The 20471-nt window shown below is 32.5% G+C and overlaps 1 protein-coding gene across 1 annotated transcript in view; it reads left to right on the forward strand.

The window, feature by feature from the left end:
• The window catches only part of LOC108749772 (fatty acid synthase-like), a 28310-nt gene that overhangs the window by 787 nt on the left and 7052 nt on the right, over window positions 1-20471 (forward strand). The window contains exons 3-10 of the mRNA XM_018488718.1: window positions 56-287; window positions 1072-1490; window positions 7004-7297; window positions 7379-7583; window positions 7663-7823; window positions 8061-8378; window positions 8504-9000; window positions 20094-20395. Coding sequence (XP_018344220.1) covers window positions 56-287; window positions 1072-1490; window positions 7004-7297; window positions 7379-7583; window positions 7663-7823; window positions 8061-8378; window positions 8504-9000; window positions 20094-20395 — 2428 coding nt within the window. The remainder of the gene's footprint in view (window positions 1-55; window positions 288-1071; window positions 1491-7003; window positions 7298-7378; window positions 7584-7662; window positions 7824-8060; window positions 8379-8503; window positions 9001-20093; window positions 20396-20471) is intronic.

The following is a 20471-nucleotide window of genomic DNA, read 5'->3' on the forward strand; positions in this document are numbered from 1 at the left end:
GTGGACCATGTCAAAATCAGGTTGTAACGGCAAAATTGTACTATAATTATTACAGATAGGTGGTCAGAATATTATTGGATGCCATAAATCTACAACTGCAAATATGATTTCATACATCTTGGATCTGAAAGGACCATCTTATACCATCGATACAGCATGCAGTTCTAGTTGTCATGCTTTGGCTGTCGGTTATGATTATATCATGTCAGGAAAATGTGAAGACGCGATAATTGGAACAGCAAATTTATGTTTTGCTCCCATTGTAAACCTACAATTTATTCGACTTGGTATTTCCAATACACATAATTATCTTTTGCATTTTATTAAAATTTAATAGCCTAATAATACAATATGTATGTGACATTTAAAAACTTTTTTCAATCCACTTTCCTAATTTACAAAAAAAAAATAAATAAATAAACTACAACTGTATAATTTCGAAAAAAAATACGCTTACATTACTTGTAGAGGAAACCGGGGCTAATTGTAGTACGAAGTTGATTGTCAAAATGCTCATCAAATAGGATATGGCAGAAAAATTTCTTTTTTTTTGTAGATTGCTGATATACTATATTAATTTATCGTGTAAAATGATTTGCACCACAAGCATTGTATATCAATATTATTCATAGCGAATATTAAGAAAATGAAATTAGTGAGTAAATTTTTCTTATCATCTATTTTGTTATCTGAGAAATCTTTGGAGAAATCTTAGTAATCGCCCTGTATTCATAGAAAATGACATGTCATAGAAGATATTTGCTACAATTAATTAATCATTATCCTGACAAAGTTTGTGAATACAATCTCTTTTATTAAAAATGGCTACGATATGATAAATTCACGAGTAATATTTTTTTAATATCTAAAGACTATAGATATCATAACGTACATAAAATTTCCAAATCAAGCACTTTTTTCTAAAAATCTCTAATCAAAAACTGTGACAATTGGCCCTGATCTCCCCTACTTTACATTATTATAGACGAAATTGATAATTTTTTATACAAATTGGATTAAATATCCATTGTACATGAATTAAATATGCATATTGCATTTTGTATCTTTTAGGCGTTTTGTCACCAACTGGTTATTGTAGACCATTTGATAGCGCTGCTAACGGTTATGCGCGTGGCGAAACGGCGGCAGTGATATACCTTCAAAAGGCCAAAAATGCAAAGAGAATTTATGCCATATGTCCCCATATAAAATTAAACAACGATGGTTACAAAGAAGAAGGAATAACATATCCTTCATCACAAATGCAATGTACCTTATTAAAGGAATTTTACGAAGAGTGCAAAATATCAACATCTTGTTTGGATTATGTCGAAGCACATGGTACTGCTACGATAGCTGGCGATCCTCCAGAAATTAATGCTATCTGTAATGTGTTTTGTACAAATAGAGAAACTCCATTAATGATCGGTTCCGTAAAATCTAATCTTGGTCATACTGAATCTGCGAGTGGTTTCAATCAGATCGCTAAGGTAAAACAAGTAGCTTCCGTTTTCATCTATTATTATAAAATCTGCTTTTATTTCGCACATAATTATACACATATATACAAGCAGAAGATATACTTTGTAAAAGTCGATCAATAAGTAACACTTTTCAAAACAAAGACTTATTAAAAGATTGCGAAAATCTTTTATTAAGTTCGACTTAATCAATATACACGTATATACATACATATACATAATATATACGTATTCATAATCTTTTCTTATTTTAAGAAAGGAAGTTTCCAAGAAGAATTCCTCGATTCTTCAAGGTCTCCTTGTTTCATCTCAAATCTTCTTTTCCAAAAGAAGAAATATTTTAGGAATTTTAGTCATAATATAAAGACAAAGATATGCTCGTCCAGTGGTAACCCATTGTGTAGATATAAAAATAGAAGGAATAAATACGTGACCATCAACAAGTAAAGTTAGCCTCGAGTGATCTCGATTAATTTCGAAGCGGTTCGGATTCATGCAATATGGGCTGTGTTCGCTTTGACGCTTACAGCACTTGTGAGCATCATTTGTCCTTGTTTAATATTTAATAAACAACAAAGACGTTTAAAACGTTGTAAGAACATTGTGACAAAGCAAATACAGCTATGCATCGCAAATCACGGCTGCAGGCACGTTTTATAAAGTGATTGTATTTTGTGTAGGGTGTGTATGTGTGTGTGCGTGCGTGCGTGCGTGCGCGTGTGGGTGTGGGTGTGGGTGTGGGTGTGGGTGTGGGTGTGGGTGTGAGTGTGGGTGTGGGTGTGGATGTGGGTGTGGATGTGGGTGCAGGTGCGGATGCGAGTGCGGGTGTGGGTGTGGGTGTGGGTGTGGGTATGCGTGCAGGTGCGGGTGCGAGCGTGCGTGCGTGCGTGCGTGTGCGTGCGTGCGTGCGTGTGCGTGCGTGTGTGTGCGTGCGTGCGTGCGTGTGCGTGCGTGTGTGTGTGTGTGTGTGATGGATGGTGTAATAGTGGTGGTGTGGTGGTGATGGTGTGATGTCATAATATATATATGCAAACTTTCTAATATGAATTATGAATAAAAATTATAAAAGCGTTATTATAATTAAATAAAGTCATACTCAAGCATTTTGCAACAATAATGGATAAAGATAATAGTAATAGCAAATTTGATTGGATGGATGCACTTAGATGCGCATTGATGCTCATTAAAGCCGTCGTACGCAAAATAACTTAAAGATATTGTAAGAGCTAGGTTGAGAAAAAAAAATGTCAGGCATTCCACTGATGCCGAGACTTAATGATTCGAGGCCTCAAAGTCGTCCATATTTCTAAGCAACTGTCTCGCCACAAAGCCACACAACCCAACAGAAGAAACTGTCTTCTGACTTTTTCATATGGTAATAACTTACAATATGTTTATAAATAAAATATCATATAAATCGATTAAATCGCAAACTATTCAATACATTTTATTACTAGTACTATTAGATAGAATATATACAATTCTTTCGCATTGTATTTGTATTTCGCGAAAATATCTAGGTCGTATGCAAATGAGATGAGCCAAGTTGACTACGAGTCAGCCTTGGACTTTAAAGATGCACGAAATGCATTCGAATGACTCGGTTGCAACTCTAATGAGACACTTGACCTGGCGCTGCGCGCGCGTATGATTTATTTCCGCAATATTCGAAACGTCAGCAACATTCACTACTTACATATTTCATAATTTGAAATAAATTCAGAGTAAAAATGCTCGTATATTTTTAAAAAAATTAAACAATGTCGTGGCTTATTTCGAGCTTATAATTAGAACAACTTTAAATTAATATAATTAACATGAGAATATATAGTAAATACTAAATAATATTCTACAAACGTTTCGGCTTACAAAGCTTTCTTCAATGTTAAAACGCAGAAATACAATAAATAAATATAACAAATACAATAAAAATTTAAAAAATCATCAATGGTGAAGTATCAGTATATCAAAAATTCAAACGTCAAAAAGTATTATGACAGATTAAAATAAAATAAAAAGATTAAATATTTTAGTCAACAGTAGATTACATTATATTTCTCGATAAAATAGTTTTGCCAAATTCCTCGGTTGAAATTGAGAATCCAGTTTAATATTGTGATGGAGGATTTACAAGAGAGTTAGTGTGTTAAATTCTTTAGAATTTCAGATTTCTACTTATTTTATGTTGATGATGTCTTTATGATCGCACTAAAAATAAGGTCACTTAAATTTTAAATTTATTTAACAGCATGATAGACTCAAATTTACTATTAAATATGAGAAAGACCATTATTTAAATTTTTTGGATCTATCAGTCATCAATAAAGACAATACTATTATTTTAGATTGATACCATACAAAGACGTTCTCGGGCAAGTATTTATCGTTTTATTCGAATCATCCTCTCTACATGCCATAAGATTGGAACTATGTATAATTTAATTGAACGATCTTATTGTAAAATCCTACATTCTATAATAAGAATATAGAATTTATAATAGAGATTTTGAAGGATAACGGTTATCCTTTAGGAATGATTTTTATATTAATAAAAGGACTAAAAGTTTAGCTTGTAAAAATACCATAATGCTAAATAACAATAACTCAGATTACGTTGACACTGATGGAGTTTTAGAAGAGTTAATAGTTTTCCCATATACAAAATTTATTTCCAATAAAATTACTAATTCTATTAATACAACCACAAATATGATTGGCTATAAGTGCATAAATAAACTTAATAAATTTATTAAAGTTTATAAAGAATCAACATGATAAAAATAATAACGTCCTATATCAAGTAAATTGTAATAACTCTGATGCTTTGTACGTTGCTCAAACGAAGAGACAATTACAAACAAGAATTAAAGAATGTAAAAACAAGTTATTACATTCGATTTTATTGACTTACTTTTATTTGATCTACACATTACATCAGTTTTCAAATGAGTAACAGTCAACATCTAATTTTTAATGTACTTGACAAATCTCTAATTGAAAGTTTTAATTACAGTATTTTATATAAATTAACGTAAGTTATTATTTGATTTTGTACTTCTTATTCACACTAATAATATATTGTTTTAATACATCTACAGAATATCATAAAATATTCGTAATGAATGTTCAAATCGTTTGATACAAGTCTGCGACAAACTGGATTCTCGATTTCAACCGAGGAATTTGGCAAAACTGTTTTATCGAGGAACATAATGTAATCTACTGTTGACTGAAGTATTTAATCTTCTTATCTTATTTTACTCTGTCAATACTTTTTAACGTTTGAATTCTTTATGTACTGATGACACACTTCACCACTGATGATTTTTTTTTAATTTTCATTGTATTTATTATTTATTTGGTTTGTTAATTTATTTATTGTACGAGGACAAGTCAATAAATTTTTAGAAAAACATAGTAAAAACACATTTTTTTTATCAATTCATTTTTATTTCTCAACATAGTCTCCTTTCAGCTTGATACATTTGACCAACGATTCTCTAACTTTTTCAAGCCGTCCGAATAATATGATTTGTCCAACCTTTCAAAATAAGCCTCTATTTCGGCGATGAGCTATTCTCTGATGATGAATCTCTTTCCTCCGAACCATTTCTTCAGGTTAGAAAATATTCGTAATCGCAGGGGGCTAAATCTGGCAAATATGCTGGATGGGGAAGCAATTCGTAGCGAAATTCGTTGAATTTAGCCATCGGTGCCGGGCACGTGTGAACCCATGCATTGTCTTGATGGAAGAGCACTTTCTTCTTCGCTAAATGGGCGTTTTTTTTTTTAAATGTTGTTGAAACGGTCCAATAAGGTTGCGTAGTAATCGCCATTAATCATTTGCTTCGACGGAAGGTAATGAATTTATACCGCGTGCATCCCAAAAAACTGTGGTCATCACCTTTCCGGCCAACTTCACGGTCTTCGCCTTCTTCAGAGCTGGTTCACCCGGTGAAGTCCATTGTTTTGACTGTTCCTTCGTCTCGGGTGTAAAGTAATGGATGCTATGTTTCATCCACAGTAAGGAATCGACACAAAAATTCATCTGGATTACGTTGAAACATCTCCAAAACATCTCCAAACATTATTTTGAAATCGTCACACGGTCGCGCTTATGATCCACAGTGAGTAAACGCGGCACTCATCTTGCCGATAGCTTTTTCATACCCAATTGTTCATGCAAAATTGAAATCACTGTGTCATGTGATATGCCTGTGGCCTCAACAAGGCCTCGCACTTTCACTCGTCGATCAGGCAAAACAATATTGACTTTATCGATGATTTCTGGCGTAGCAGTCTCAATTGAATGTCCCAAACGAAGTGTATTACGACCATGTTTAAATTCATTCACCCAATTGTATACAGTCGCAAACTCTGGTACAGATGTGTTATGAACATTATCCAACTCGGCTTTGATTTCTTTCGGCGTTAAACCTTTCATATGTAGATGTTTGATCACTGCACGAAACTCGGTTTTTTCCATTTTGCAAAAAATACAAAGGTTGTTCGCTTTAATCGTCCACAGAAATGAAACCACGCGATAAATTGCGCTCAAAATTTGACAGTAATCAACTGAAAGATGCTACTTGTCAAAAAGTAATGTGACATGACACTGCGAGTGCCCTCTGACAGATTTTCTAAGAACTTATTGACTTACTCTCATATTTCTGCATTTTAACATTACAGAAAGCTTTGTAAGCCAAAACGTTTGTGCAAAATATTATTTAGTATTTATATTATGTTAAAAGTTTATGTTTAAAGTTTTTGTAATTATAAGTTTGAAAAGAGCCACGATATTGTTTATCGAAATAAATTTGCATTTATTTTTATACTTAAATTAAATCAGTGTACAACTGCTTTATAATATGCATCAGTGCGCACTAATGCTTCCAATCAAATGCGCCATAATGCTCATTATACGGAAAAGGAGAAAATGCTTTTGGTGCAGCTTATTTCCGAAGAAAAAGCTGCAAAATAATATCGAAAATAAAAACATCGGTGTGACAGATCTAAATTAAAAGCCACCAAAAATAAAACAACCGATGTAACAAACTAAATTTGGAGGATTGATTATGAAAATTGCACCCCTTCCTCAAGGTAACTCGTAACCTTCCTTGAGAAAAGGCAACTAATAAACATGATGTAAGAAGACAAGGTACCATTCTCGAGAATGCATAGTAGGAAAGTGAATTTGAGACTAAAGTTTGATTAGCTATTTCAATATATCAGCGCTATTATACGCAGGAAAAATGCATAGAAACCAAAATTTGATTGGTTGTTTCCAATATTGCTATTGCCATTATGCGCAATAGTACACCTTGTATTTTTACATTATGCTAATAAGGTTCCTTGCTTGATCAAGGAAAGTATATAAAACATAAAATGAGAAACAAGAAATCCTTATTCCTCAAGGAAGGATTATGAATACGGGTAATAATATATACATATAAGAGCATATAAGTCAATATTTGACAAATTAATTTAAATTTATATCTCAAAATTGTTATTATTTATTAAAGGTAATAATAGCATTTGAAACCGGTTTTGTTCCACCAAATATCAATTATACATCGCCAAGAAATGATATAAATGCCTTGATAAACGGAACAGTTCGTGTCATCGAAAAACCAATGCAACTTCAAAATGGTTACGTAGGAATTAATAATTTCGGGTTTGGGGGATCCAATGTTCACGTGTTATTAAAATGGAATGATAAACTGAAAATAAATAATGGAGCACCAAATGATGACTTACCTAGACTTGTCGTATTATCTGGACGCACTGAAGAATCAGTGAAATTGTTTTTAAATGATGTTAGTGTAGATTTTTTCAAAAATATTTTGAACAATTACAGATACTTTTATGTTTTAACATAAAAAAATTTATTATTATAGATTGCTAACCATCCAACAGATGTAGAATATATTCGCTTATTACACGATATCTATGCAGACAATATAAAAAATCATCCATGGAGAGGGTATATTATACTAAATTCTTTTCAACAAGATTCAATAAAGGAAATTCAAAATTTTGAAGGCGTGAAGAGACCTGTTTGGTTTATATTTTCAGCCTTAGGTTCTCAATGGCCAGGAATGGGTACATACTCAGTATTTCATATTTATTAATAATGTGTACTAACTTAAATAACAAAATGATGTAACTAAAATTTTATTAGGTCGAAACTTATTAAAGTTTCATACATTTGCACAAACGATAAGAAAATGTGATGATATTTTAAAACCGTATGATATAAGTGTCACAGATATTTTGACAAAAGCGGATAAATCAATATGCAAAAATACGTTAAATGTTTGTCTTGGAATTGTTGCTATTCAGGTAAAAAATTTACTACTTTTCATAATTATACGTAAGTATACATCATAATATATTTATCAGTAAAATTCATACTATAAATATACACATTCTTTTAAATGTCATTATATATTTAGCATTGTAGTATATAAATTGTCTACTAAATTGATTAAATCTGCATATTTTATTATTATATTAATAACAAATTTTTTAAGTACATCATCCAACTGTATATTTAAACTTATTTATATATACTTATAGATTGCATTAGTAGATCTCCTAACATCCTTAGGAATTACTCCCGATTATATGATTGGTCATTCAGGCGGTGAACTTGGATGTGCATACGCAGATAAATGTCTCACCATAGAACAAACTATTTTATCAGCATACTTTATCGGTATAGCGTGTGCCAAAGAAAAAATAATTCATAGCTCAATGGCGGTTGTCTATTTAAGTTACGAGCATCTTAAAAATATATGTCCATTAGATATTGAAATTGTATGCCACAACAGCAAAAACAGCAGCGTCGTGTGTGGACCACCAGAATCCGTACAAGAATTTATGAAAAAATTAAAGGTAGAATTAAAAACAGTTTTATACTTCATAAGGAAATAGAAAAATTACTTAATAATGTTTTTAAAACATTAAAACATTCAAGCCACAATCTGCTATAGCTGTATGTTGCATTTTTATGTAATCAGGTCAATAATGTTTACGTGAAGAAGATCTACTGCAATGTACCATATCACAGTTCTTACCTTGCACCGGCGGAAACTCAGCTTTTGCTTAATTTGAATAAAATAATACCACAGCCAAAAAAACGGAGTTCAAAGTGGATCAGCACTTCTATACCTCGAACCAAATGGTCCACTTCAACAGCAAAGTTATCATCGGCAGACTATCACACTCAAAGTTTATTAAACACTGTTCTATTTCAACAAACTACGAATCTAATTCCAAGCAACGCTGTGATTATTGAAATCGCACCAGACAATGTTTTGCACGCTTTGACAAGCTCTTTACATCCAAGTATAACGAATATTGTATTGACTCAGCAGATCAATAAAAATATTGATATAACTTTACAAGGAATTGGGAAGATCTACAATTGCGGTTTACAGCTACAAGTTGCTAATTTATACCCACCAGTCGAATTTCCAGTTAGCCGAGGAACTCCTATGATTTCTCCATCAATCAGGTAGGTCAATCAAGTAAATTATTGTAATGGTAATTTAGATGTTTATATAAAAATTATAAATATATTTTAACCTAATAAGGAGGCTCGAAATGCTCCTCACAACGGATTTGACTGAAACTTGGCGCACTTTTTTGTTACTAGAGGAAACTTAGTTTTCCAATTTTGAATGCCCTGCCTGTCGTCCATAACCTATTTTTTAGTAAATAATTTTTTCTTTGCCAATGTTTAATGGATTGATTTGAAATTTTAGGTGAGATATTATTCACATATAACCTTGAATTTTTGTTTAATATTTTGACGGAAAATTCTAATTTTATAAACCAAAACAAAATTTCAAATTTTAATATTTTAACTCTCATAAGACTTGCTACCTCTATATTTTAACTAAAGTTGTATTTTTAAGAAAACTATCTCTTTATTTGAGAATTTTTTTTATCCACGAGAATATCTTTAAATGCTTAAAAAAACCGGGTTTTTTTCATTGTTTAGTCATTTCTCATGGTTACTCGTACTTTTACTTACAATGACTATTTCATAGCTGCGCTCGATAAATTTTTCTCTATTCAGATATTCTCTGGAGATTTTCAATTATTTATATTTTTACAGCACAGAAATTTGCAGTAACATTGCAGAAATGTTGCAATATTGCAGATTGCACTGCATCTCTGCAATATTGTAGGTATTAGGAATTGCAATATAATATATAATACATATTACGACATAAGATTTTACAAATCTTGCAGCATTGTTACAGAAACATTTAAAACATTTTGGTTTTTGAGTAATGAACTGCTGTCACGTATGAAAACATACGTCAATTACACGTTAAATATGATTATTAATTATTTCCATTAATATGGGAATTATAGTGTTTGCTGAAACATTTTTTGTCACCGCCGTGCAACAAGATTTTTCAAACTTTTATTTTTCAACTCTTATAATTTTTTGGAATATTCGAATTTAAAAATTCTTTGAATATTGTAAGAAAAATGAAATAGAATGCTTGGAATTTTTTATCATTTCCATTTCACCAGTCAAGAATATGTACAAAATTTAATTTAATTTAATTTAATTTATTTCTGTATTAATTACAAAATAAACAAAACATAGTAACTACAGAGTTAAACGAGAAAATTTAAGTGCACAAAATGATGTGGCACCAGCAAAGTCTGCTGCTCTAACACCTATCAGAAAGAGAGAATGAAGAATTACAATTATAGGAAGAATAACGTATGGGAAAAGATAGTGTATTATAAAGTTTAACAGCAATATAGAAGAAAGCAGCACGGAATTTTGCTGAGTGATGAATTGGGAAAAACAAGGAATTATGAAACGGGTCTCTTAAAAATTGAGATTCAGAATTAAAGTGCAAAAGATTGCAAAGGTAGAAAGGGATACTGGAACGTATTAATCACGAGACAACAAAGATGGAGAGTAAAACGCTGATAAAATGAGATTGAGTAAACAAGGGGAATAAATGATTGAATTTACAAACATTATAGGGAAAACGAAAGCAAGAGTTTTGTATATTCAGGACGCGGGATAACAATTTCTGAGTTAAAGCGAGAATGTAGGTAACAATCAAAGAGAGAGATTATGAGTAGTTGGGATACTAACAGCTTCTGAGTAGTAGTAAGAATGTGACGGAAAGGATAAAAAAGTCGGAGACGGAAAAATGCAATCTGGCATTTGACATAGATGTTCTTGCTAAAGGATCAAGAAGAGTCAAAGTGCACGCCTAGGATTTTAATGGAAGACGATTATGGTAGTAGAAACTTATGGTAGTTAAGAAAAATGAAGAGAAACGATAGATGAGAGAATGAGGAAAAGGAACCGGCGATAAGCCGATCGAGAACTTAGAGAGATTTAGATGAAGAGAATTCGATAAAGCCTACTCAGAGATGGAATGAAGGTCGAGATTAACGGCTACCTCAGCCAAGGAGAAATCATTAGAAACAAAAGTCATTAGAAGAATAACAACATACATAAGAAGTTTGGAGGAAATGGAAACAGAAGGTAGATCAGAAGTGAATAGAGTGAACAAAGAGCCAAGAACGGAATCTTGAGAGACACCGGAGGGAACAATACGCGCTGGAGAGAAAGTAGGGCGAGGATTGAAGAGAAGGATCCGCTAGGTTCGATCTTTTTATTAAGAAAGAACGGATAAGGGAAAGGGCGGAGGAGGAGAGATCGTAGCCGAGTTGAGTAGCAGTAATTCGTGATCAATGATATCAAAAGCCTTGGAAAAATCAAGAGTAATTATAGATGTTAGAAGTCCCTTGTTAAAGCTTCGAAGAACGAAATCAGATAAGTATAATATAACAGCTCTGTAAAAGTACTGTGTAATTTTCGAAAGCCAGATTGACAATCCGATATATAATTTATGGAATTAAAAGTAATTCAGCTGCTTAAAACATATCTGCTCAAGAAGTTCGGAAAGGAAGGGGGGGGGATGGAAATAAGGCGGAAGGAAGAGGATAAAGAGGAATTCTGAGAGATTCTGTTATAGGAATGGGGAAAGCTAGTGCTTGTTTCCAGGACGTAAGAAAAGTGCTGGATGTGAGAGAGTAATTAAGAATGTGTAGAAGAGAATCGAGACATTGGAGCAAGCAGAGGAGGAGCATACGATCAGATAAATCGTAGGGACTAGCAGAGATAAATTTGATATGCCTAAGAATATTCAAAAGTTTAGCAGAGGTAATAGAATTAAAGGTAAAAATAGCAGGATCGAAACGTGAGCTTGAAAGAAAGGGAGGAGAAAAAGAAAGTGGGAAGAAGAATGGCAAAAAGTCAATAAAATAATTGTTGAGAAGGGAGGGATTGAGAAGATGTGTGAGTATGTAAGGGGAAGAGGATGCGGTGGCACCGAGAAAAGATAGATTACGCCAGAAATGACGAAGAGAAACGAATGAGAGGAGTGAGAATATAAATGACTTTTTTTCGCGACGAATAGCAGTGATCATGCTGTTGCGAAGCTCGCAGAAACGCAGCCAATTAACCTCGAGTCGAGTTTGCTTAAATTTAATCAACATGCAACACTTCATGGTAATGAGCTTTCGAATCGCAGCCAGCGGGCAGGCAGCTTGATTCGATGCTTGTAAAAAAGTGGGGCAAGGCGATCAAAGACAGATATTAAAAAGGATGTAACGTACGAAACCTTCTCGTCGATGTGCAATTTGCAAAAAATAGGGAACCAATCGATCCGAGCCAACTTACAATCAAGACGAAAAAAGTCGACAGAGCACAGATTACGTAAGAAAAATGTGCAAGAATGTCTCGGAAGTCGATTGACATGCAACACAGCGTGGACAATGAAGTGCTCACTGATATGAATATCCGAGCAAACGCCAAAGTTGATGACATGGATAGAAAACGAGACGGATACCGCGTCGGAAAAACGCTTCATCTTTTGAAGCTATCCACGAATCGACCCAATTTTTGGTATCTTCATATGATGTGAAGTGTTGCTCAGACAGGCCATACGCCATCGATCGAAACAGGTAATAATCAAAAGGAGCAATGTCTGGTGAATACGGCGGGTGGGGTAAAACTTCCCAATTGAGTGTTTCCAAGTAGGTTTTGACCGGCGCCGCAACATGTGGACGAGCATTATCATGCAGAAGAATAACTTTGTCGTGTCTGGAGTAGTAGTGGGCGCGTTTTTCCTTGAGTGCTCGGCTCAATCTCATCAATTGTGTTCGGTAGAGAGCCCCAGTAATGGTTTCGTTCGGTTTGAGCAACTCATAATAAACGACACCTAGCTGATCTCATCAAATACACAACATGAGTTTTTTCCCATGAATGTTCGGCTTGGCTGTCGATGTTGAAGCATAGCCAGGTGGTCCCCATGATTTCTTCTTCTTTGGGTTATCGTAGTGGATCCATTTTTCATCACCAGTGACTACATGGTGCAAAAAACCCTTTCGTTTATGCTTGGCAAGCAGCATTTCACATGTGAAAATCGGCGTTCAACATTTCTCGGCTTCAGTTCATATGGAATCCAATTTCCTTGCTTTTGAATCATTCCCAACGATTTTAAGCGATGTGAAATTGCTGGTTGAGTCACTCCTAATGTAAGTGCAAGTGCTTCTTGCGTTTGGCACGAATCTTCATCCAATAATGCTTCCAATTCCGCGTCTTCGTACACTTTCGGCCTTCCGCTACGTTCTTTGTCTTCGACGTCAAATTCACCGTTCTTAAACTTTTGAAACCACTCACGGCAACTTCTCTCACTTAAGGCAGCCTCACCATATGCTTCTACAAGCAATCGATGCGCCTCAGCTGCAGATTTCTTCAAATTAAAGAAGTAAATCAGTTCTTGCAAATGATGCTTATTCGGCTCAAAACTCGAAATTTTCGCACGAAAAAAGATATAAGATGCTGATGCAAAATCGCTAATTCAAGGTTATGTTCTTGCCAGATGTCCAACCTTACGAGATGACGTTTTACAGCTGATAATTTTAACTATAACATACTGGTAGCGCCATTGTTCGTCAAACGGCGAAAACTTATTTATACTCCCAATAATATCTGATGAACAAGCGGCAGCCGAGAGACATGATTCTATACATATATTTGAAAGTCGGCAGTGTGAAAGCGAGGCGGACGATAGACGCAAATCGTTGTGCGTTTGCTTTTGAGTTTGAAAAACGCATCAATGATGTTAACGCGTACTTCAGGTAGAGGGATCAAAATGGATTGAAGAGGCAGAGAGGGCGCCTTCAATATAAAATATAATGCCACGCCACCTCAGCCTTCAACTCGGATCGGGGAAGTGTATAGTTAGGAAGAGAGATGGAATTGAAGTCAACTGAGTCATATAGTTTGATCTCACCCACAGCAACAACATTAAAATGCCGATAATATATAAGGTTCTTCAGCAGGTTGAGATGGGGAACAAAGAACCTAATATTGATATGAATGCATTAGAAAGAGAGGGGGGAGGGGAGAGGGGAAAGAGAGAAGGAGGGGGAGAGGGGGGGAGAGACAACGGACTTTGAGGGATGGGGAGTGAGAAGGACAGTCAAATAGGAGGATTGAAGAATTAAAGAGATGGGGCGGAGCATGAGGGGGGGATAGTGGAAGAAAGACAGGGTTCTTAATGACAATAGACGAAAAGGAACTGGGGAAGGAATAACGCAATGTAGGTGATTTCTCAGTGCGACAAAAATACGTAACTCTACGTCCCAGCAAATGAAAATGGATAATACGGTCTTCAGATGAAAGTGCCTTGTAATTGTATTAAAAATTTTAATATTAAAATTTATAATTAGTGAATATACTAATATCATAAGTTAAACTTGATAACTTGATTATTATTTTAGTTTAAAAGGTTTTTTTAACTGTAGAAATACTTACTTTATAGTATTTTTAAAAATAAACAGTTTTTTACTTTTAAACTCATACAGCACAGATAGATTGCTACAATGGTAAAATGTCCACCTTTAGAAATATTGCGGTGCAATATTGCAGCAATATTACAATATAATATATTTAACAATTTTTTGTAATTATGTAATATACAATAATTGATATTTTTTATTTATACAAACAATTTATGCTTTATACGAATACTAAACATCGCAAAAATAATTACATAAATAAATTTGCAATGAGTCAATATAATAATGAATATTATATTCTAATATTATATAGAATATATATACTACATTATATAAAATATATATACTACATTATATAAAATACGTACTATATATACGAGGTCTGTTCAAAAAGTATCGCGAATTTTGAATTTCCACGGGTTACGTATATTCGATTTTCGATTTTTTTGTGGCGTTATGTTGATTCTCTCACTTATGCCGACAAGTTCGGCCATTTTGAATGTTCAGTTAATTTTTGACAGCTGCTTTGCTTGCACGTGTTTTGGCTCGTCTTCGATTTTTGCCTATTCCAAAAAATGGATCAAAGAATCTGTATCAAATTTTGTGTGAAAAACAAAATTAAGTGCGCGAACGCATTCCGAATGTTGATTGTGGCATATGTATGGTGAAGCTACCTTGGACCGAAACAACGTTTATCGGTGGTACAAAATGTTCTCAGAGGACCGAGAAGATAATTTTTTGAAGTGCTTCGAGGATTGGAAAAAACGTTGGCACAAGTGTATAATATCTGATGGGGATTTACAAAATAGATATTCATGAATAAATAAATAATTTTTGAAAAAACACAAAATTCGCGATACTTTTTGAACAGACCTCGTATATATACAATACTATATTATTAATAACGCAATTGCAAATTTATATTATTTCTTTTTTTTTTGATATTTGTATATAATCCTAGATTACTCATGGTATAAATAACGTTTTAATTTTTAGAGTGTTTTAATTATAATCATTAAAAATTTTAATATTAAATCTTACAGTGAAATATCAAGAAGTTAGTGATTATATCAATATCATAAGTTAAACTTGATTTTGTATTTTAGTTTAAAAAGTTTTTTTAATTATGAAAATACTTATTATAAAGTTTTATTTTTTAATTAACTTTGTACGCAAAATCATCTAAAAGAAAATATTTTAGAACAAATATTATAATACATATACATAGTAATTATAAACATATATTTCTAAATTTTATAAAATACTATTATATACGTAACGTACATAAACTGCATCACATTAAAAAAATATATATAATATATAAAGAAAACCCTATTTCAAACATAAAATTATATATGTTAATGCTACAAGGATTTAGCCCCATGATAAAAGGAAAGCCAAAATAGTAAAAGATGCAAAACATTGATGAATCTCTGCGTTCTTCTTTTATACGCGCATATTATGAGTAATGGAGAAGAATAGAGATTCTTTGCCGTTATTTTTGTTCTCACTATACTATCGGCTTTATTTCTATATAAATATTTTTTAATCAACTTAAAACATTAAAATATCACTAAGATATTTTGAAACAGAAAAATTTATATATGACTAAGCTGCAAATCAGGATGGAACTCAGCTGAGTTAGCCGTCTCTACATGTTATCCGCAAAAAAGTCCTAAAAATGAAAATGCTATTTTATTATATATTTAGAATCCCAAACAGTCACATTTTGCATAAAAAGTTATATGATATACATATAATTTTATTATGTGTTATTATTTTATTACTGTTATCTTTATATTAATTTTTAATGTTATACTCGCATAAAAGATGTAAATAAATTTATCTAATTGGTTTACTCTTTTAAACTTATCCTAATCTTGCGATATTAATATTTTTTGAGGTCCAAAATACGTTTCTTGATTTCACGTACACTTCGATTCTGTATAACTTCGACAGCTGTCATAACCGCTCATTATACGCATCGATAGATGGTAGATCGCATTCTGAAAATTTTTGTGTATTCCAAAAATCAAAAAAAGACATCGCTACCTTCTCGTCTACGACTATACAGTTCCAAACAAATGTTTATTAAACTTTTATTCCTCTTAGCCCGGATCCTTATACAGACAACAGCATTTTGACACAGCGCTGATTGGTGAAAAGCCAGTTATGGGGTTTTCACCAATTTACCAAAATTTACCTCTATCACTTGTTTTTCATCAATCAGCGTTCGGTGTCAAAGCGCTATTGCCCGTTCTAATTTTTACATGAAAAATTCTAATGAGATCTTCCAAGAAAATTTTTATATACGAATTTCGGACAGGAACATACAAGATTGTATAAGAATATATCACATACGATATCTGCAAATCAAAGATCTTGCATGAATCTTACACCCATGTTACATGAATCTTATAAGCATGTTATTTGACTCTTGCACGCATATTACAGTTACATAAATCTTGTACGCAGATTACATGAATTTTGCGAGCACAACGTAAATCTTGCAAGAATATAACTGGGGTGTTATTATAAAAATATTACAAGATTACTATTGAAATTTTGTGATTTGTTGCTCGTATTCCAGTAAATAAAAATATGGAATAGGACAAGCATGGAACGTTGAATCGGATTTAAGAATTCATTTTGGCTAAAAATCAATTCTTTTTACACATATTGAATAACGGCTTTTTGATTAAGAAGGTTATAAGAGCATAAAACACATACTCGTATAATATTAATATTTATGCTTTAAACAAACTACATACATGTTATGTTCACAACATTCTGTTTTTATTGAGCAATATATTTTTATTTATTTTATTTGATATTAATTTTATTGTTATAAACAAAAATTTTTTAAATAACAAAAATCTAAATTTTTTTATATAAATATTTTAAGTACAAATAATAACTTATGCAAAGTTTCATTGAGATTCACTAATTAGTTTGTAGCATAAATATTTTGTTTATTTATTGAATAATTAATGTCTGCATCTCAATGTAATTTTAAATAAATAATTTGGAATTTATGAAGTACTTAAAAAAAATTGAAATTTTTATTATTATTTTATAATATAATTTTATATATTTTTATTAGTACAAATTTAAAAAACATTATAACTTTTTATTAAAAGAACTTTTAGATGGCCAACTGTCTCTAATTTTTTTATATTACTTTCAAATGCAATTTAGAATAATCTGTAATTTTTTCAAGTAATTCTTAACATATTGCATTTGTCTTATAACCTCCTTAAATCAAACTTAATTTAGAAAAGGAATATAAAAAGCCTACGTCAGTTATTATAACGAAATTATAATTTATCAATTCATTAAAACAGCAATAATACGTTTCGACCTTTTATTCAGTCATGTTCAGCATTCTAACTAATTTTTTAATTTTTCTTAATTCTTTTACATTTCATATACGAGGTCTGTCCCAAAAGTATTTGACCTCTGCCTATCATAAGAAAGAGTTCCGGAGTAATAGGAATAACATCGCCTTCAAAGTAGTTTCCTTCCGAAGCAATGATCTTCTGCTAACGGTGCATCCACTTGCGAAAGCAACTCTGAAAGTCGTTTTTTGTGATAGCCAACAGCTCCCTCGTCGCATTTCGCTTTATTTCCTCAACATCGTCAAAGATTTTGCCCTTTAACGGATATTTTAACTTAGGAAATAACCAAAAGTCACACGGGCTATAGTATATCTGGATTATACAGAGGTTGACGAAGTTGGACAACGTCATGTTAATCAACAAAAACTTCTGAATCAGGTGAGGATGAATGAGCATGTATCATGGTGCAGCAGCTACTATAATTCCCACTTTTCCACAAATGCGGACGTTTCCTCCTCACGCAATCGTTTCAGAACTTCCAAATAATACTTCTTGTTTATTGTGTGACCTTGTGGAGCACCTTCCTGGTCGAAGAAAACAGTGAGCATTGCTTTCACATTGCTCCGACTTTAACGCGCTTTCTTGGGTCAAGACTCTTCTCTTGTCGCCCATTGCGAAGATTATGCTTTTGTTTCAGGGTTGTGGCCATAAACCCATGTTTCATTACCAATACCAATAAGCGACTCAGAATCTTTGTTGATGGATTCCAAAATATCGTAGGCAATTTCAACTCGAGAATTCTGTTGATCTTCCATAAGCATTCATGGAACAAATTTGCAATCACGCGACTCATTCCCAAATCTTCAATCCATATTCAAGAAATAATAGTTTTTGGAATCCCAAGGTCCTCTTCTAACTCTCGCACAGTTAAATGACAATTTTTGTTAATTGCGGATCGCACATGTTCCATGATTTCCACTATTTTCAAGGTTGAAAGTTATCGAAACGAGGATCACTGTCCACTGAGACACGGCATCTTTGAACTGTCTAAACCTTTCTTTTATTTGTGCGTTACTTATAGAATCATTACCATAAACTTAACGGATCATGCCGATTATTTTGGAACATGTGTGGCCAAGTTTTGGCAAAATTTAATACAAATTCTCTGCTCAATTCGTTCAGTCAATGTGAAATGCAACGCTCAGAGTTTTCGACACTCACATAACTGTATATCATTGCTAACTAAACAGTTATTGAGTTGTTCCGTTTAGTGAGGGTACTCCTAAATATTGAAGTCCACCCTAAATACTAAATACCTGTTTTCCACAATAGGATGCCCAAGGATAAAGATATATACAGAGATCGGATACTTTTAGGACAAATCTCATATTCAATCCAGTTTCTGTTCGTTCAATAATTCTATTTCATTTACTGGAACGATTGATATCTTTATTATTTTGAAGCGATCATGTAAAGAAATTATTTCTTAAGAGTATCTCATTAGGCTAAGCAATTAAAATCTTTTTATTGCAATATAAATCGTTGTGTACAATTCATATCATCAGATTACTGTACCAACTTGAAAAATAAATTATTTCGTAACTATACGTTTTTTAAAACTAATACATGATCTTTCATATAATACTTAGAAATTGTACATAATTAATACTATATTCTTAAATGATCCTATAAAAAAATTATTTTTTAAAAGCTTCTTATAAGATTAAGGCAAGATCCTTTCATTACGATATTAAATCGTTGTGTATGATTCATTCCAGATTCCTAAGATCATTAAAGATTACTGGTGAGATCCAAATGAAATGTACAAATTATATAAGATTCTTACATAATTACGTTCATTTAGTAATCTTTGATTGATCACACACAATTCTTTTAAGATCTGGTACAAAAAACTTACAAAAATTTTCCACAGGGCGTATGAAGATTCGGGCTTAGAGAAATTTATTTTTATAGATATCACACTATAGATATTTCCACTGATACAGAATGCACACAGATCGAATCAATACTTCGAGAGTCCCTCGTACCCTCTGCGTTGAGTGAGTTACGCCGCTCCTGACTACCTTCTCTAAGCGTCTCGTCATTAGCTAACTATTTCTTATTGACATTTAAAAACTAAACTTTGGACAAAATTTTGACAAAGGAAAAATTGTCTTAAAATTAAGTCAAAAATATGACACTTTAAAGATAAACATTTATTCAGAATAAAAACTCTGTATATTATTAATTCTAATCGCAAAACTATTAGGTATAAATATATAACATAAAATAATACTTATTTATCTCATACGTATAATGAATAACGTATTATTATATGAGTATGAATAATTATTCACATATATAATATATTGTAGAAAATAAGAATACACAAATAAGAATTATAATAATTCAGATGGTGTCATTCTGAAAATTGGCTTACATCGAGCGCAGAACAGAAGTATATTAAATCAAGAGAAAGATACATCAACATTATACTCGATGATGAAGATTATGAATATATGAGCGGTCATGTGATCGATGGAAGAAATTTGTTACCCGCGATGGGTTATTTGGGATTCGTTTGGCAAACGATTGGCTTGATGAAAGGGTCAATGCACACAACGATACCGATAGTCTTTCGAGATGTAAAATTTATTCGAGCTGCTCATTTGTCGAAAAATGATGCTATAGAATTATCTATTGCAATACAGAAAGGTATTTGCTCGATGAGCGATTTTAATTCTATATATATATATATATATATATATATATATATATATATATATATATA

Source organism: Trachymyrmex septentrionalis, unplaced genomic scaffold (assembly GCF_001594115.1).
Source record: "Trachymyrmex septentrionalis isolate Tsep2-gDNA-1 unplaced genomic scaffold, Tsep1.0 scaffold312, whole genome shotgun sequence".
Taxonomy (NCBI): Eukaryota; Metazoa; Arthropoda; class Insecta; order Hymenoptera; family Formicidae; genus Trachymyrmex; species Trachymyrmex septentrionalis.